Source organism: Bombina bombina, chromosome 1 (genome assembly GCF_027579735.1).
Source record: "Bombina bombina isolate aBomBom1 chromosome 1, aBomBom1.pri, whole genome shotgun sequence".
Lineage (NCBI taxonomy): Eukaryota > Metazoa > Chordata > Amphibia > Anura > Bombinatoridae > Bombina > Bombina bombina.
Genome location: NC_069499.1, coordinates 328,198,964 through 328,219,390, shown reverse-complemented (window position 1 = coordinate 328,219,390; position 20,427 = coordinate 328,198,964). Strand labels below are relative to the sequence as shown.

General features: G+C 42.1%; 1 protein-coding gene across 1 annotated transcript in view; it reads right to left on the bottom strand.

The window, feature by feature from the left end:
• The window catches only part of XRCC5 (X-ray repair cross complementing 5), a 484,719-nt gene that overhangs the window by 286,910 nt on the left and 177,382 nt on the right, over positions 1–20,427 (bottom strand). The window contains exons 10-11 of the mRNA XM_053698104.1: positions 866–978; positions 616–678 (exon numbers count right to left, since the gene is read on the bottom strand). Of these exons, the coding sequence (XP_053554079.1) occupies positions 616–678; positions 866–978 (176 nt within the window). The remainder of the gene's footprint in view (positions 1–615; positions 679–865; positions 979–20,427) is intronic.

Below are 20,427 nucleotides of genomic sequence, written 5' to 3'. Positions count from 1 at the left end.
TTTATATGGCTGCCAAGCTCCACCCACTGATGACATCACGATTTGGGCTGCATCTAGTAACTCTGCTGAATAGCACTGACAGTCAGTTGAATACAACTAGTGAGCCTTTTGTGATTGGACACCATATGCAGCCCAGATCATGATGTCATCAGTGGGCTGAGCATGGCAGCCATTTAAAACTGGCCAAAAACAATATTCATTTTTAAAAAAAACTCTTGTACCGTTCCTGCTGTATGATATAGAAAAGGTGCAGTAGGCAGCTTAATCTAAGGTAAGACTTTAAGATGACCAAGGTGTAGACTGTTCCTTTAAGAACTTAAACAAAAAGGAAAAAATAAGTCACATGATCGTCAGGGCAATCAAGTGACTGAAAATGGTGCTAACTGGATCCTGGGGGACTGCCTACGTTGCTGGGCACGTCCCCCAGTCCTACCTAAGAGCGTCAAAGGGTTAAAGCTACCAATTGCAAAGGAGATTGCAGTGTTGCTTTTTATTAGGCTGTGTTGGTTATGTTTTTGTTCAGTGCTCCAAGTTCCAGTACACATATCACAGACTGAACGTACTTTCCACGTATAAAAAATAGGAGAAAATTAATAAATAAAAAATAATTCTCACCTCATCGTCCTTTGGTGCAAATATCTTAAGAACCTGGTTTCCCAAATATTGAGTTCTCTGTATCTGTAACAAACATTGAAAATAAATCCCAGCAGTCAAATATCACAGCATCAAATTTGCACAAAATACAGTACTAGTGGCACAGCATATATGCTAGCGATGCAAGCAACCGTTATAAGCACATGCTGCTTCCTGCACACTTTGCTTTTGCTATTATTTTATAGGTACACATTTCTTTATGCTGTCAAACCTGTGAGGACTTTGTGAAGCCCAGAACAGCAAAACATTTCCCATCTGCTTTGTATTTCATCTGATCCTGATCCAATTTAGAAAAAGGTACAATGTCACTTCCATAGCGGAACCCTGTAGAGAACAATGAGCAAACCAATCAGTGAGCCTTGAGCAAGACGGTAATGATTAGTAGTTGGGCAAGATATTTAGGTCATCAGTATATACAAAACAAGATCTGCTTTTTTGTATAGAAACAAAGTGGGAAACAAAACGTATACAGCTTAGTGTGTAGAGTGTCTCTGGAACAATTTAATGCAATTGAAATTTAGTTTTTTGAATATTTTATATTTTAAACAATATATATATATATTTGTTGTTTGTATGAATTCCTTGGTATTCATAAAATATAATCTCAAGACAGTAAAAAAGCAGACAGAAACCAGTTCTGAAGCCCTCCCCGTATGCCCTACAGTTTAATACTAAACCTATGTTGAATATAGCAGGTGTCACATGTTTGAGGAGCAAGCAAAAACAAAGTGTGTTTTATGTTTGTTGCCTGTAATGAAAGTGAACTAATATATTGTGCAGGCCTACAATATTTTATCTAAAGCTGCAACATAAGGCTTATGAAACATATTGCATATCCCCTGGGAGGTGAGACATTTTTATATACTGTGATTTACTTTGAATTCTTACAAACATTCTTTGAACTGTACATGAATGCTTTGATGCAGTGTATGAGGACCAGTGATCATAAACCAGAGGTTTAATATTCAGGGCAGACAGCGCTCTCACAGAGGACTTTTCCCCGCACAACAGGTATTTTTTGCTAGACATTTTATATTAACTGCATGTATCAGTTATCCAATGAGTCTACATTTTGTGTCTATCCATATGGCGATTTGTTTGTCATAAAACATGGACAAAGAAAAAAAAAAAATAAGTTTAATCATTCTAATGTTATTTATGATTCACAAGGTTTAGGCAAACTTTTGATTATAGCCTTATTTAAAGTTCAGTCCGAGAGCATTAGAGGATAGAGACATTAAAATCAGAAAGCTATAAATGTTTAATTAAACCTAGTAACAAAATATGTCGATTATAATAATGTATTACTTTGCCTGATTTTCTGTAATTTACCTCTAAAAATTGTGGGGGTTTACTCCCCTTAGAGAGGTTGGAGTATACATACCATTCGTAAAGGGACAGAAAAATTGAAATGTGCATGGGTGCATTTCAACATTTGAAAAACATAATTTATGCTTACCAGATAAATTCCTTTCCTTCCGGATAGGGAGAGTCCACGGCTTCATTTCTTACTGTTGGGAAATACAACACCTGGCCACCAGGAGGAGACAAAGACACCCCAGCCATAGGCTTAAATATCCCTCCCACTTCCTCATTACCCCAGTCATTCTGCCGAGGGAACAAGGAAAAGTAGGAGAAACATTAGGGTATAAATTGTGCCAGAAGAATAAAATGAATAATAGGGGACCGCCCATAGACAAGAAAAAACTGGCGGGGGCCGTGGACTCTCCCTATCCGGAAGGAAAGGAATTTATCTGGTAAGCATAAATTATGTTTTTCTTCCTAATATAGGGAGAGTCCACGGCTTCATTCCTTACTGTTGGGAAAACTATACCCAAGCTCCAGAGGACACTGAATGAATAACGGGAGGGAACAAAAAGGAAGAGGCAGACCCTATGCTGAGGGCACAACAGTCGGCAAAACTTTTCTCCCGAAAGCTGCTTCAGCCAAAGCAAAAACATCAAACTTGTCAAATTTTGAAAAAGTATGTAAGGAAGACCAGATAGCTGCCTTACAAATCTGATCCATAGAGGCCTCGTTCTTAAAGGCCCAAGACGAAGTCACTGCTCTAGTGGAATGAGCCATTATCCTCTGAAGAGGACGATGTACAGCTGTTTTGTACGCTAAGCGGATGATACTCCTTAACCAATAAGATAGGTTAGTCGAAGTAGCCTTCTGCCCCTTACGCTTCCCCGAATAGACAACAAACAAAGAGAAAGATTGTCTAAACTACTTAGTAGCCTGAAGAAAGAACTTCAAGGCGCGAACCACATCCAAATTGTGAAGTAAGCGTTCCTTCAATGAAGAAGGATTAGGACACAAGGAAGGAACCACCATCTCCCGATTGATGTTGCGATCTGACACAACCTTAGGAAGAAAACCTAATTTAGTACGTAAGAATGCCTTATGTGCATGACAAATCAGATAAGGGGGCTCACATTGCAAATTAGAGATCTCAGAAAAACTGCGCGCAGAGGCATTAGCCAATAAAAAGAGAACCTTCCAAGAAAACAATTTAATGTCAACGGAATCTGTTGCTAAACCCGAAGAACAAGATTTAGGCTCCAAGGAGGAGCCCTAGATCTAAACACAGGTCTGATCCTAATCAAAGCCTTAACAAAGGACTGCATGTCTGGAATCTCAGCCAGTCTCTTGTGCAATAAAACCGACAGGGCCGAAATCTGTCCCCTCAGGGAACTAGCAGAAAACCCATTCTCCAGTCTTTCCTGGAGAAAAGATAAGATCCTGACAACCTTTACTCTGTGCCAGGAAAAACCATGCTGTTCACACCAGAATAAGTAGGTCCTTCACACCTAATGGTAGATACACAGAGTAACTGGTTTACAAGCTTGACTAAGAGTATCAATGACAATCTCAGAGAAGCCTCTCTTGGCTAAGACTAAGCATTCAATCACCACACAGTCAGCCTCAGAGAATCTAGATTTTGATGAACAAATGGACCTTGTATCAGCAGGTCTCTGCGACAAGGTAACTTCCACGGAGATGAGGACATCCCCACTAGATCCGCAAACCACGTCCTTCGCGGTCAAGTTGGAGCAATCAGGATTACTGATACCCACTCCTGCTTGATGCGGGCCACCGGTAATGGAGGAAAAAGATATATGAGTTTGAACATCCAGGGCACTGCTAGTGCATTTATTAGATCCTAGTGGGGATCCCTCGACCCGTACTTGGGTAGATTGGTATTGAGAAAGGACGCCATGAGATCTATCTCCAGGGTCCCCCGCTTGCTGCATATCTCTGCAAACACCTCGGGATGGAGAGACCATTCCCCTGGAGGGAAGGATTGCCTGCTGAGAAAATCCGCCTCCCAGTTGTCCACACCCGGAATGTGGATCATTGACAGCGAACAGCTGTGGGCCTCCACCCACTCCAGAATCTGAAATACTTCCTTCATCACCAAGGAACTTCTCGTTCCCCCTGATGGTTGATGTAAGCCACCGAGGTTATATTTTCTGATTGGAATCTGATAAACTGGGACGAACCCAGAAATGTCCAAGCCTTGAAAATTGTCCGTAGTTCCAAAATATTGATCAGGAGGGAGGAGGACTCCTGAATCCACAACCCCTGTGCCTTCCTGGCACCCCAAACAGCTCCCCATCTGGATAGGCTTGCGTCCGTAGTCACAATCTCCCAGGATAGTCTTAAGAAGCATGTCCCTCGGGACAGATGATCCGGACAGAGCCACCAAGAGAGCGATTCTCTCGACTGGCTGTCTAATACAATCTGTTGAGACAGATCTGAATGATCGCTGTTCCACTGCCTCAGCATGCACAGTTGTAAAGGTCTGAGATGGAACCTGGCAAAAAGAATGATGTCCATGCAGGACACCATGATACAAATCACCTCCATACACTGAGCCACAGAGGGACTCAAGGAGGTCCGGAGGGCAAGACATGCCAAAGTTAGCTTGCAACGTCTCTGTGGCTCAATAGACTCCATATCCATAAGGATATTTCTATTATAGTACCCAGGAATTCCATCCTGGTACTTGGCATAAGAACTCTTTTACAAGTTTATCTTCCATCCATGTGATCGAAGAAGACTGAGAAGGGACTCCTTAGCAAAACAAAAGGATAGTGCCCCCAGAACCATCGTAAAGATTCTTGGATCATTAGCTAGTCTAGACGGAAGGGTACCCTTACCCCTATACTAGCACACATTTTCAACCTCTCCCTCAGCACCGGTATATTTCCCTCATCACTGAAACACACACCTATCCTCAAAAAACCTTCCCTTATTCCTACCTCCCCATCCAACTACCGCCCTATTTCCCTCCTCCCTCTTGCCTCAAAGATTCTCGAAAAACTAGTATATGCACACCTATCCCATTACCTTACGTTAAACTCCCTTCTTGACCCACTGCAATCTGAATTCCGTCCCCATCAGTCCACAGAGACAGCTAAGGTTAAGGTTACCAACAACCTACTTACAGCAAAATAAAAAGGCCACTTCTCTCTGCTTATCCTCCTTGATCTGTCCGCAGCCTTTGACACGGTTGACCACCCTCTTTTGCTCCAAACCCTCCAATCCTTCGGCATCTGTGACACAGCCCTCTCGTGGCTCTCTTCCTACCTGTCAAACCGTAGTGTAGCCTTCTCTGGGGCCTCCTCTGCCCCGTCACCACTTTCTGTCGGAGTACCGCAAGGCTCTGTCCTCGGTCCCCTTCTCTTCTCAATCTACACGTCATCACTAGGTTCCCTAATAAATTCCCACGGTTTCCATTATCATTTGTATGCCGACGACACCCAAATCTACTTCTCTGCACCAGACCTATCTCCTTCCTTGCTAACCTGTGTCACCAACTGTCTTTCTCACATCTCTTCCTGGATGTCCTCTCACTACCTCAAGCTAAATCTCTCCAAAACTGAGCTCCTCATTGTCCCCCCTTCTTCAAAAATCTCCACCCCCAATCTCTCTATAACTGTCGACAACTCCATCATTACCCCTACCCCGCATGTCCGATGTCTCGGGGTCACATATGACTCAGATATTTCTTTCACTCCTCACATTCAGTCCTTGGCTAAAGACTGCCACTTCCATCTTAAAAATATCTCTAAAATTAGACACTTCCTTACACAAGACACAACTAAGATTTTAATCCACTCTCATTCTTTCCCGCCTCAATTACTGCAACTCTATCCTCTCTGGTCTCCCCACCTGCTGCCTAGCTCCTTTACAATCCATAATTAATGCCTCTGCCAGACTCATCTTCCTTACACGTCGCTCTTCATCTGCTGCTCCTCTCTGCCAATCCCTTCACTGGCTTCCTCTTGCCTCTAGGATCAAACACAAAATTCTCACTCTGACATACAAAGCCCTCAACTGCACTGCTCCCCCCTATATCTCAGACATTGTCTCCATATACTCTCCCATCCCCTTCGCTCATGACCTCCTACTCTCCTCCTCTCTGGTTACCTCATCGCACACCCGTTTACAGGACTTCTCCAGACTGGCTCCCATCTTGTGGAACTCTCTGCCTCGCCCCACAAAACTCTCCCCTAGTTTTGAAAGCTTCAAGTGCTCCCTAAAGACTCTACTGTTCAGGGATGCATACAACCTATGCTAACCTTACTTTATACCAGTTCCACTCCTCCATTGCTATCCCCTGAATCCCCTTAGCATGTAAGCCTAAGAGTCTAGCTGTTTGTAGATCACCTTCTTAAGAGTTGACTACAACAGCGCAACTCTTGGCAAGGCCCTCTACCCATTTGATCCCTATAATTGTTTTGTTGTACTCCCCCTTTGTTTATAGCGCTGCAGAATCTGTGGGCGCTCTACAAATAACCTATAATAATAATGAACTGGAAGTGCTGATCAAGGAATGCAAACCTCAGGAACTGAAAGTGTTCCCTGTGGATTGGAACATGAAGGTAAGCGTCCTTCAGATCTATAGTGATCATAAACTGGCCTTCCTGAATCAAAGGAAGGATGGACCTTATCGTCTACATCTTGAAGGAAGGGATACTGAGAAATTTGTTTAAGCATTTTAGGTCCAGAATTGGGCGGACAGTTCCCTCCTTCTTTGGGACCACGAAAATGTTTGAATAAAACCCCAAACATTTTTTCTTCAATAGGCACCGGGACAACAACTTCTGAGGATAGATCCCGAACGCACCCTAGAAAGGCATGCCTCTCTTCTGGTCATGTAGACCGATTCGAGAGAAGGAATCTGCCCCTTGGTGGATAAGATTTGAAGCCTATCTTGTATCCCTGAGATACCACCTCCAGGACCCACGGATCCTGTACGTCCTTGAACCAAGCGTCTGAAAAAAGATAGTCTGCCCCCTACACGATACGATCCCGGATCGGGGGCCACCCCTTCATGCCGATTTGTTTTCAGCGGGCTTCTTATTCTGCTTTATTCCAGGACTGAGCCGGCTTCCAAGTACTCTTGGGTTACTCGGGCTTGGGTTGCTCAGGCTTGCTCGGGTTGTTGTTGGGATTTGTCAAAATGAAAGGAACGAAAATTAGAAGATTGTTGTCCCTTAGACTTGTTCTTCTTATCTTGCGATATGGAGGCACCCTTGCCTCCAGTAACCGTAGAAATAATGGAGTCCAGGCCTGGACCAAATAAAATCTTTACCTTGAAGGGAAGAGAAAGGAGTCTGGACTTAGAAGTCATATCCGCAGACCAAGTCTTCAACCAGAGGACTGGCGGGCTAGGACCCCAAACCCAGAGGCCTTTGCTTTTAGGCGAATAATTTGCATGTTCGCATCAGAGATAAAAGAATTAGCAATTCTCAGAGCTTCAATTCTGTCTTGAATATCCTCAAGGGGAGACTCCAACTCAATGAGTTCCGACAAAGAGTTGCACCAGTAGGTAGCCGCTACAGCAACCACGGCAACTGCAGCCGCCGGTTGAAACAAAAATCCCGTATATTGAAACATCTTTCTCAGAAAGGTTTCCATTTTCTTATCCATCTGCTCTCTGAATGAAGAACTATCGTCAAGAGGTATAGTAACACGTTTAGCAAGCGTAGAGATAGCACCATCCACGTTAGGAATGGAGCCCCACAAATCCAGATGAGAGTCCGGGACCAGGAACAACTTTTTAAAAGTAGACGAGGGGGAAAAGGAAGAAACAATTCTGTCCCATTCGTTCTTAATAATGTTTGCCATCTTAACCGGCACAGGAAAAGTCAATGGAACGTTCCTGTCTTCGTAAACTGTCTAATTTAGATATCATAGGTTCTTCAGGCAGCGCGGCCTCTGAAACCTCTAACGTAGACAGAACCTCCTTTAATAAAAACCACAAGTGCTCAATTTTAAATCTAAAGGACGGTTCCTCCGCAGCAGGAGGCTTAGAGGCTAAGGACTACAACCCAGAAAGTTCACCCTCTGAAGCTACAGAGGTTAACTCACTATCAGATAACTGGGACATAATAGCTAAATCTGATAAATATTTAGATGACTCCGGGTCAGGAGAGCTATGTTTAACCTTTCTCTTGCGTTTGATAGAGCAAGGTTTGTAACTGCGCTGCAAAATCCGCAGGAAGAAGGCCCCCTCTGGATGGAGGATTAGATGTGCTAACTGCATGTGGAGTAGATAATGTAGCAAGGGTAGTAATCTCACGGGACGCCTTAGAGGGCCTTAGTAGGCTTGTCTCCCTTCTTAGACTTTATAACAGTGTTAAAGGAAACTTAACCCAATTTTTCTTTTTTGTGATTCAGATAGAGCATGCAATTTTGAACAACTTTCTAATTTACTCCTATTATCAATTTTTCTTCATTCTCTTGCTATCTTTATTTAAAAAATAAGGCATCTAAGCTAAGGAGCCAGACAATTTTTGGTTTAGGACTCTGGACAGCACTTGTTTATTGGTGGGTGAATTTATCCACCAATCAGCAAGAACAACCCAGGTTGTTCACCAAAAATGGTCCGGCATCTAAACTTACATTCCTACTTTTCAAATAAAGATAACAAGAGAATTAAGAAAATTTTATAATAGGAGAAAATTAGAAAGTTGCTTAAAATTGCATGCTCTATCTGAATCACGAAAGAAAAACATTGGGTTCAGTGTCCCTTTAAGGCATGTGGAACATAATTGAGTGGGCGGGAAAACCACGGCATCTTCACAATATAAACAGGTATGATTTAGTACAGAAGGAGTATCTTCTAACATGTCAGAGTCCTCCATAGCTCAGGTTATACCCACAGGAGGACACATATAAAAATGTTTTATTTTTATAAAAAAAACTGTACCTTTATACAACCAATGGCTGGGGCACTCACCACCTCCTAGACCCAGACAGTTAAAAGAGGAAACGCTCTATTCAGGTTCAAGTCTCAGCCGGAATGGAGGAAATGAACATAGACTACACCCGGTCACACAGAGTGCAAGACAATACATGTGTACCCCTGTTATTACAAGTATAGCAAGTAATTGGAGATGTGCAACTTTCAAAAACGAAAGTGAAACTTAAAAGTGAAACCTGTTTGTTCCAGCCAAAAACTGGATATCTATGGAATGAAGAGGTTCAAACGGAACTTCTTGAAGAACCTTAAGAAACAAGTTTAAGCTCCATGGTGGAGCAACCGGTTTAAACACAGGCTTGATTCCAACTAAAGCCTGACAAAATGCCTGAACGTCTGGACCATCTGTCAGACGCTTAACTAGCTGACAATCCTTTTTCCAAACCTTCTTGGAGAAAAGATAATATCCTAGGAATCCTGACCTTACTCCATGAGTAACCCTTGGATTCACACCAATAAAGATATCTACGCCATACCTTATGGTAAATTTTCCTGGTGACCGGCTTTCCTGCCCGTATTAAGGTATCAATAACTGACTCGGAGAAGCCACGCTTTGATAAAATCAAGCGTTCAATCTCTAGGCAGTCAGCCGCAGAGAAATTAGATTTGGATGGTTGGAAGGACCCTGAAGTAGAAGGTCCTGTCTCAGAGGCAGAGACCATGGTGGAAAGGATGACATGTCCACAAGATCTGCATACCAGGTCCTGCGTGGCCACGCAGGTGCTATCAGAATCACCGATGCTCTCTCCTGCTTGATCTTGGCAATCAGTCGAGGGAGCAGAGGAAAACGGTGGAAACACATAAGCGAGGTTGAAAGACCAGGGAGCTGCAAGAGCATCTATCAGTGTCGCCTTGGGATCCCTGGACCTGGATCCGTAACACGGAAGCTTGTCGTTCTGGCGAGACGCCATGAGATCCAGTTCTGGTTTGCTCCAACGATGAATCAGTTGTGCAAATACCTCCGGATGGAGTTCCCACTTTCCCGGATGAAAAGTCTGACGACTTAGAAAATCCGCCTCCCAGTGCTCTACACCTGGGATATGGATAGCTGATAGCTGGCAAGAGTGAATCTCTGCCCAGCGAATTATTTTTCAAACTTCTAACATCTCTAGGGAACTTCTTGTTCCCCCTTGATGGTTGATGTAAGCTACAGTCGTGATGTTGTCCGACTGAAATCTGATGTACCTCAGAGTTGCTAACTGAGGCCAAGCCTGAAGAGCCTTGAATATCGCTCTTAGTTCCAGAATATTTATTGGAAGGAGAGACTCCTCCTGAGTCCACGATCCCTGAGCCTTCAGGGAGTTCCAGACTGCACCCCAACCTAGAAGGCTGGCATTTGTTGTTACAATTGTCCAATCTGGCCTGCGAAAGGTCATACCTTTGGACAGATGGACCCGAGATAGCTACCAGGGAAAAGAATCCCTGGTCTCTTGGTCCAGATTCAGTTGAGGGGACAAATCTGTGTAATCCCCGCTCCACTGACTGAGCATGCATAGTTGCAGCGGTCTGAGATGTAAGCGTGCAAACGGCACTATGTCCATTGCCGCTACCATTAAGCCGATTATTTCCATACACTGAGCCACCGAAGGGCGCGGAATGGAATGAAGAACCCGGCAGGAATTTAGAAGCTTTGATAATCTGGACTCCGTCAGGTGAATTTTCATTTCTATAGAATCTATCAGAGTCCCTAGAAAGGAAACTCTTGTGAGTGGGGATAGAGAACTCTTTTCCTCGTTCACTTTCCACCCATGCGACCTCAGAAATGCCAGTACTACGTCCGTATGAGACTTGGCAATTTGGAAGTTTGACGCCTGTATCAGGATGTCGTCTAAATAAGGGGCTACTGCTATGCCCCGCGGCCTTAGGACCGCCATAAGCGACCCTAGAACCTTTGTAAAGATTCTTGGGGCTGTAGCTAATCCAAAGGGAAGAGCTACAACTGGTAATGCCTGTCTTGAAAGGCAAACCTGAGAAATCGATGATGATCTTTGTGTATCGGAATGTGAAGATAAGCATCCTTTAGATCCACTGTAGTCATATATTGACCCTCCTGGATCAGTGGTAGGATGGTACGAATAGTTTCCATCTTGAACGACGGAACTTTGAGGAATTTGTTTAAGATCTTTAGATCCAAAATTGGTCTGAAGGTTCCCTCTTTTTTGAGAACCACAAACAGATTTGGGTAAAAACCCTGTTCCTGTTCACTCCCATAATGTTTGCCATCTTAACCGGCACAGGAAAAGTCAATGGAACGTTCCTGTCTTCGTAAACTGTCTAATTTAGATATCATAGGTTCTTCAGGCAGCGCGGCCTCTGAAACCTTTAACGTAGACAGAACCTCCTTTAATAAAAACCACAAGTGCTCAATTTTAAATCTAAAGGACGGTTCCTCCGCAGCAGGAGGCTTAGAGGCTAAGGACTACAACCCAGAAAGTTCACCCTCTGAAGCTACAGAGGTTAACTCACTATCAGATAACTGGGACATAATAGGTCTCGTACACAGTGTAAGAATGCCTCTCTCTTTATCTGGTGTGCAGATAATTGTGAAAGGTGAAATCTCCCTTTTAAGGGGGAAGCTTTGAAGTCCAGAAGATATCCCTGGGATATAATTTCCAACGCCCAGGGGCAATGCATGCAAGGGGCTGTAGGATAAAACCTTGTTGAATAAATATTTTCTTAAGGTAACCTAATTTTTTATCCATTGGATCTAAAAAAGCACAACTGTCGTCGAGAGGGATAGTAGTACGCTTTGCTAGAGTAGAAACTGCTCCCTCCACCTTAGGGACTGTCTGCCATAAGTCCCGTGTGGTGGCGTCTATTGAAAACATTTTTCTAAAAATAGGAGGGGAAGAGAACGGCACACCTGGTCTATCCCATTCCTTATTAATAATTTTTGTAAACCTTTTAGGTATTGGAAAAACATCAGTACACACCCGCACTGCAAGTATTTATCCAGTCTACACAATTTCTCTGGCACTGCAATGGAATCACAGTCATTCAGAGCAGCTAAAACCTCCCTAAGCAACACGCGGAGGTGTACAAGCTTAAATTTAAATGTAGAAATATTAGAATCAGGTATCTTCCTGCGTCATTAACATCACCCACTGACTGAAGCTCTCTTTCCTCAGCTTCTGCATATTGTGAGGCAGTATCAGACATGGTTCTTAAAGCGTCAGTATGCTCTGCATTTTGTCTCACCCCAGAGCTATCTCGCTTACCTCTAAGTTCAGGTAGTCTGGCTAATACCGCTGACAGTGTATTATCCATGACTGCCGCCATGTCTTGTAAAGTAAACGCTATGGGCGCCCTAGATGTACTTGGCGCCATTTGAGCGTGAGTCCCTTAAGCGGGAGTCAAAGGGTCTGACACATGGGGAAAGTTAGTCGGCATAACTTCCCCCTCGTCAGATTCCTCTGGTGATAAAAAATTTAAAAGACAGAAAATGATCTTTATTGCTTAAAATGAAATCAGTACATTTGGTACACATTCTAAGAGGGGGTTCCACCATGGCTTTTAAACATAATGAACAAGGAGTTTCTTCTATGTCAGACATGTTTATACAGACTAGCAATGAGACTAGCAAGCTTGGAAAACACTTTAAATCAAGTTAACAAGCAAATATAAAAAAACGGTACTGTGCCTTTAAGAGAAACAAATTTTGTCAGAATTTGAAAAACAGTGAAAAAATGCAGTAAATCAAACAAAATTTTTACAGTGTATGAAATAGACTAGCAGAGCATTGCACCCACTTGCAAATGGATGATTAACCCCTTAGTTCAAAAAACGGATAAAAAAAACGAAATAGACGTTTTTTAACAGACACAACCAACTGCCACAGCAAGCTGTAGTCCTACCTTCCCCAATAAACGACTTTGGAAAGCCTTTGGGCCCTTTAGAGATGTCCTAGAGCATTCAGAGGGCCTTTGAGGGAATCTGGATGTCTTAGTTTGTAATTTTAACTGCACAAAAAAAACGTTAAAATAGGCTCCTCCCACTCATAGTAACACAGTGGAAAGCCTCAGGAAACTGTTTCTAGGCAAAATTTAAGCCAGCCATGTGGAAAAAACTAGGCCCCAATAAAGTTTTATCACCAAAGTATATATAAAAACGATTAAACATGCCAGCAAACGTTTTATATTGTAAATATCATAAGGGTATTACCCCTGAGAGTAAGCATGATACCAGTCGTTATTAAATTACTGTATTCAGGCTTAACTTATATTAATCCGGTATCAGCAGCATTTTCTAGTGTTTTCCATCTCTAGAAAAAATTATAACTGCACATACCTGATAGCAGAATAAACTGCACGCCATTCTCTCGCTGAAGTTTTACCTCATCTGTGTAATCCCCTCAGACATATGTGAGAACAGCAATGGATCTTAGTTACAACCAGCTAAGATCATAGAAACCTCAGGCAGATTCTTCTTCTATTTACTGCCTGAGATAAAATAGCACAACTCCGGTACTATTTAAAAATAACAAACTTTTGATTGAAAAAAATAAACTAGCTATATTTAACCACTCTCTCTTACGACCTCCTTGCTTGTTGAGAGTTGCAAGAGAATGACTGGCTATGACAGTTAGGGGAGGAGCTATATTGCAGCTCTGCTGTGGGTTTCCTCTTGCAACTTCCTGTTGGGAATGAGAATGTCCCACAAGTAATGGATGATCCGTGGACTAGATACACCTTACAAGAGAAAGTGTGGTTTTTGAATGCTGGTGCACAGTGCACTCACAGAATATTTGCGCATGCCAATGGCTTTTACTAGAGGCGTTTTTTTTGTATGGAACTATAATGCAAAAAAATTAATTCAAAATTGAAATTCCCCAATGCACGTTTAAAGGGCCACTAAACCCAAAATCTTTCTTTCATGATTCAGATAGAGAATAGAAATTTAAACAACATTACAATTTACTTCTATTATTTATTTTGCTAAATTTTTTAGATATCCTTAGTTGAAGAAAAAGAAATGCACATGGTGAGCCAATCACACGAGGCTTCTATGTGCAGCAACCAATCAGCAGCTCCTGGGCATATCTAGATATGCTTTTCAGCAAAGAATATCAAGAGAATAAAACAAATTAGATAATATAAGTAAATTAGAAAGATGTTTAAAATTGCATTCTCTTTCTAAATTATGAAAGAAAAAGTGTGGGTGTCATGTCCCTTTAAGTTTTTCAATTTTGACTTTTCTATCCCTTTAAATGTGGTACAGTTTTCCTTACCATGACATATGAGACACAGATGTTAGCATGTTTAACAATAGTTCATTTTGGATATAATTGGATAAGCCAAGGTCAGATTTACAATAGTGGTGCCTCTAGCTAGTGATTATTCAGACATTAACATTGCTTTTCAATTTACTTGAAGTCACAACTAGAAAACACATACACTGCTGTTGCCCCCCCCCCCCACATTTATTTTTAAAGGGATATTGTTGAGAAAAATATAGTTCTATAAAATGCATATTTATTTGAATTGTTCCTGCTTGCACCATCAATTAGATGTCGCACACACATCTATGAGTAACCAAGATGGCTGTATCTCAATGTATGCACAGTTTCAATAATCTGATTGACAAAATTGGAAGACATTTGGAAAACATACATAGTATATAATGTGCTACGTTAATAAACAGCCATATGACTATCTCCATCCATAACTAACATACATAGTTCAATAGTGAGACATTATACTACACTAATACAAGACAATACAGACACCCTCCTTCCTGCAACTTCACTGCAAATCTATTCAAGCACCCATCTTTCCTGCAAGGTAACCTCACTGAGTCCTATCTGCAATCAAGAAAGTTGATAAACTGTTTTCCACATTTGCTTTGGGCTATTTTACAAACTCTCTCTTTTCCGTACTTTGTTGCCTTATCAGATTCCCATCTCTGCTTAACAACCCATACAGATTCACATATTTTTATTTTTTTCTCACAACAGCTAACTCAAGCAGACATAATACTTAACTACTACAAGACAATACAAACACCCTCCTTTCTGGAACCTCACTGCAAATCTCTGCAAGCACTGCCCACCGAACCCGCATCTCCACCCCCCTTACTGCTTAATTATTTATATAACCTTTCTTTTTAATTGAGATCAGGTGCAAGTGTCACATCACCTGACTGCAAGGCAACTTACACCATAACTTATCACACAACAGCTTTGTATTCTACCATTCCTCCAGCTATCACTCTTCCTCAAACAAAACAATGGTTATAGTAATGTAGTTCTTTCCCCTCTCCTGCTGTGTCATATATCCTTTTTTCTCCTTTATATTGTAAGCTTGAGAGCCTCTCTAACTGTAACTCACTTTCTATAAAAGTGCATCAGCAACTAATGCTTGAGGGCTGGGCATTCCTTTCCTTTTGTTTATGTTGGTTAATGTATATTGTATAGTCTTACATAATGTCTTGTACGTTTTTATTGTATTGTACCCTTATGATTGTAATGTACCTTTGTATAGCGCTGTGTAAAAAGCAGGCGCTTTATAAATAAACGGTAATAATAGTAGATAATGGGTTGAAAGAAAACAAAAAGTCCATTACTCAAGTTGCAATGGTCAAACTCTTAAAAGGGACAGGAAAGTCAAAATTAAACTTTCATGATTCAGATAATTTACTTCTTTTGTCAAATTTGCTTCTTCCTTGCATCCTTTGTTGAAAAGCATACTTAGGTAAGCTAGTGAGCAGCAGTGCACTACTGGGAGATAGCTGCTGACTGGAGATTGCACATTTAAGCAGAGAAAAAAAAAATCATGAGGCCTTCATGACATATGCTCTATCTGAATCATGAAAGTAAAAAGAAGGGCAATATAAACTGTAAATACAACAAAGAAGTGTCTATATGTAGCCAACCGTGCTTAACAGTGATTACTAAACAAATAATGTTTGATATAAAAATGCTCAAATTTTCACTCAACACACAAATAAAACAATTTATGTAAGAACTTACCTGATAAATTAATTTCTTTCATATTGGCAAGAGTCCATGAGCTAGTGACGTATGGGATATACAATCCTACCAGGAGGGGCAAAGTTTCCCAAACCTCAAAATGCCTATAAATACACCCCTCACCACACCCACAATTCAGTTTAACGAATAGCCAAGTAGTGGGGTGATAAAGAAAGAAGTAGAAAGCATCAACAAAGGAATTTGGAAATAATTGTGATTTATACAAAAAAACATAACCACCATAAAAAGGGTGGGCCTCATGGACTCTTGCCAATATGAAAGAAATTAGTAAATTCTTACATAAATTGTGTTTTCTTTCATGTAATTGGCAAGAGTCCATGAGCTAGTGACGTATGGGATAGTAATACCCAAGATGTGGAACTCCACAGAAGAGTCACTTATAAAACTTATAAAAATAATAACAGCCATTGTCCACTGAAAATTAATCCACAACCCAAAATATAAGTTTATTCTCATAATGAAAAGAAAAAAACTTAAACATAAGCAGCGGAATCAAACTGAAACAGCTGCCTGAAGAACTTTTCTACAAAAAACTGCAAATACATAAAAACGGTAGAATTTAGTAAATGTATGCAAAGAAGACCAAGTTGCTGCTTTGTAAATCTGATCAACTGAAGCTTCATTCTTAAAAGCCCACGAAGTGGAGACTGATCTAGTAGAATGAGCTACTGAGGCGGGGTCTGACCCGACTCGAAATAAGCCTGATGAATCAAAAGCTTTAACCAAGATGCCAAGGAAATGGCAGAAGCTTTCTGACCTTTCCTAGAACCAGAAAAGATAACAAATAGACTAGAAGTATTCCTGAAATCTTTAGTAGCTTCAACATAATATTTCAAAGCTCTAACAACATCCAAAGAATGCAAGGATCTCTCCAAAGACTTCTTAGGAGTAGGACACAAAGAAGGGACAAAAATTTCTCTATTAATGTTGTTAGAATTCACAACCTTAGGTAGAAATTTAAATGAAGTCAGCAAAACTGCCTTATCCTGATGAAAAATTAGAAAAGGAGATTCACAAGAAAGAGCAGATAATTCTGAAACTCTTCTAGCAGAAGAGATGGCCAAAAGGAACAACACTTTCCAAGAAACAGAATTTATGTTTACCTGATAAATTACTTTCTCCAACGGTGTGTCCGGTCCACGGCGTCATCCTTACTTGTGGGATATTCTCTTCCCCAACAGGAAATGGCAAAGAGCCCAGCAAAGCTGGTCACATGATCCCTCCTAGGCTCCGCCTTCCCCAGTCATTCGACCGACGTAAAGGAGGAATATTTGCATAGGAGAAATCACATGATACCGTGGTGACTGTAGTTAAAGAAAATAAATTATCAGACCTGATTAAAAAACCAGGGCGGGCCGTGGACCGGACACACCGTTGGAGAAAGTAATTTATCAGGTAAACATAAATTCTGTTTTCTCCAACATAGGTGTGTCCGGTCCACGGCGTCATCCTTACTTGTGGGAACCAATACCAAAGCTTTAGGACACGGATGAAGGGAGGGAGCAAATCAGGTCACCTAAATGGAAGGCACCACGGCTTGCAAAACCTTTCTCCCAAAAATAGCCTCAGAAGAAGCAAAAGTATCAAACTTGTAAAATTTGGTAAAAGTGTGCAGTGAAGAACAAGTCGCTGCCTTACATATCTGATCAACAGAAGCCTCGTTCTTGAAGGCCCATGTGGAAGCCACAGCCCTAGTGGAATGAGCTGTGATTCTTTCAGGAGGCTGCCGTCCGGCAGTCTCATAAGCCAATCTGATGATGCTTTTAATCCAAAAAGAGAGAGAGGTAGAAGTTGCTTTTTGACCTCTCCTTTTACCAGAATAAACAACAAACAAGGAAGATGTTTGTCTAAAATCCTTTGTAGCATCTAAATAGAATTTTAGAGCGCGAACAACATCCAAATTGTGCAACAAACGTTCCTTCTTTGAAACTGGATTCGGACACAAAGAAGGGACGACTATCTCCTGGTTAATGTTTTTGTTAGAAACAACTTTCGGAAGAAAACCAGGTTTAGTACGTAAAACCACCTTATCTGCATGGAACACCAGATAAGGAGGAGAACACTGCAGAGCAGATAATTCTGAAACTCTTCTAGCAGAAGAAATTGCAACCAAAAACAAAACTTTCCAAGATAATAACTTAATATCAACGGAATGTAAGGGTTCAAACGGAACCCCCTGAAGAACTGAAAGAACTAAATTGAGACTCCAGGGAGGAGTCAAAGGTTTGTAAACAGGCTTGATTCTAACCAGAGCCTGAACAAAGGCTTGAACATCTGGCACAGCTGCCAGCTTTTTGTGAAGTAACACAGACAAGGCAGAAATCTGTCCCTTCAAGGAACTTGCAGATAATCCTTTCTCCAATCCTTCTTGAAGAAAGGATAGAATCTTAGGAATTTTTACCTTGTCCCAAGGGAATCCTTTAGATTCACACCAACAGATATATTTTTTCCATATTTTGTGGTAAATTTTTCTAGTTACAGGCTTTCTGGCCTGAACAAGAGTATCAATAACAGAATCTGAGAACCCTCGCTTTGATAAGATCAAGCGTTCAATCTCCAAGCAGTCAGTTGGAGTGAGACCAGATTCGGATGTTCGAACGGACCTTGAACAAGAAGGTCTCGTCTCAAAGGTAGCTTCCATGGTGGAGCCGATGACATATTCACCAGGTCTGCATACCAAGTCCTGCGTGGCCACGCAGGAGCTATCAAGATCACCGATGCCCTCTCCTGATTGATCCTGGCTACCAGCCTGGGGATGAGAGGAAACGGCGGGAATACATAAGCTAGTTTGAAGGTCCAAGGTGCTACTAGTGCATCTACTAGAGTCGCCTTGGGATCCCTGGATCTGGACCCGTAGCAAGGAACCTTGAAGTTCTGACGAGAGGCCATCAGATCCATGTCTGGAATGCCCCACAGTTGAGTAATGTGGGCAAAGATTTCCGGATGGAGTTCCCACTCCCCCGGATGTAATGTCTGACGACTCAGAAAATCCGCTTCCCAATTTTCCACTCCTGGGATGTGGATTGCAGACAAGTGGCAGGAGTGAGTCTCCGCCCATTGAATGATTTTGGTCACTTCTTCCATCGCCAGGGAACTCCTTGTTCCCCCCTGATGGTTGATGTACGCAACAGTCGTCATGTTGTCTGATTGAAACCGTATGAACTTGGCCTTTGCTAGCTGAGGCCAAGCCTTGAGAGCATTGAGTATCGCTCTCAGTTCCAGAATATTTATCGGTAGAAGAGATTCTTCCCGAGACCAAAGACCCTGAGCTTTCAGGAGTCCCCAGACCGCGACCCAGCCCATCAGACTGGCGTCGGTCGTGACAATGACCCACTCTGGTCTGCGGAAGCTCATCCCCTGTGACAGGTTGTCCAGGGACAGCCACCAACGGAGTGAATCTCTGGTCCTCTGATTTACTTGTATCGTCGGAGACAAGTCTGTATAGTCCCCATTCCACTGACTGAGCATGCACAGTTGTAATGGTCTTAGATGAATGCGCGCAAAAGGAACTATGTCCATTGTCGCTACCATCAAACCTATTACTTCCATGCACTGCGCTATGGAAGGAAGAGGAACGGAATGAAGTATTTGACAAGAGTTTAGAAGTTTTGTTTTTCTGGCCTCTGTCAGAAAAATCCTCATTTCTAAGGAGTCTATTATTGTTCCCAAGAAGGGAACCCTCGTTGACGGAGATAGAGAACTCTTTTCTACGTTCACTTTCCATCCGTGAGATCTGAGAAAGGCCAGGACAATGTCCGTGTGAGCCTTTGCTAGAGGAAGGGACGACGCTTGAATCAGAATGTCGTCCAAGTAAGGTACTACTGCAATGCCCCTTGGTCTTAGCACCGCTAGAAGGGACCCTAGTACCTTTGTGAAAATCCTTGGAGCAGTGGCTAATCCGAACGGAAGTGCCACGAACTGGTAATGCTTGTCCAGGAATGCGAACCTTAGGAACCGATGATGTTCCTTGTGGATAGGAATATGTAGATACGCATCCTTTAAATCCACCGTGGTCATAAATTGACCTTCCTGGATGGAAGGAAGAATTGTTCGAATGGTTTCCATTTTGAACGATGGAACCTTGAGAAACTTGTTTAGGATCTTGAGATCTAAGATTGGTCTGAACGTTCCCTCTTTTTTGGGAACTACGAACAGATTGGAGTAGAACCCCATCCCTTGTTCTCCTAATGGAACAGGATGAATCACTCCCATTTTTAACAGGTCTTCTACACAATGTAAGAATGCCTGTTTTTTTATGTGGTCTGAAGACAATTGAGACCTGTGGAACCTCCCCCTTGGGGGAAGCCCTTTGAATTCCAGAAGATAACCTTGGGAGACTATTTCTAGCGCCCAAGGATCCAGAACATCTCTTGCCCAAGCCTGAGCGAAGAGAGAGAGTCTGCCCCCCACCAGATCCGGTCCCGGATCGGGGGCCAACATCTCATGCTGTCTTGGTAGCAGTGGCAGGTTTCTTGGCCTGCTTTCCCTTGTTCCAGCCTTGCATTGG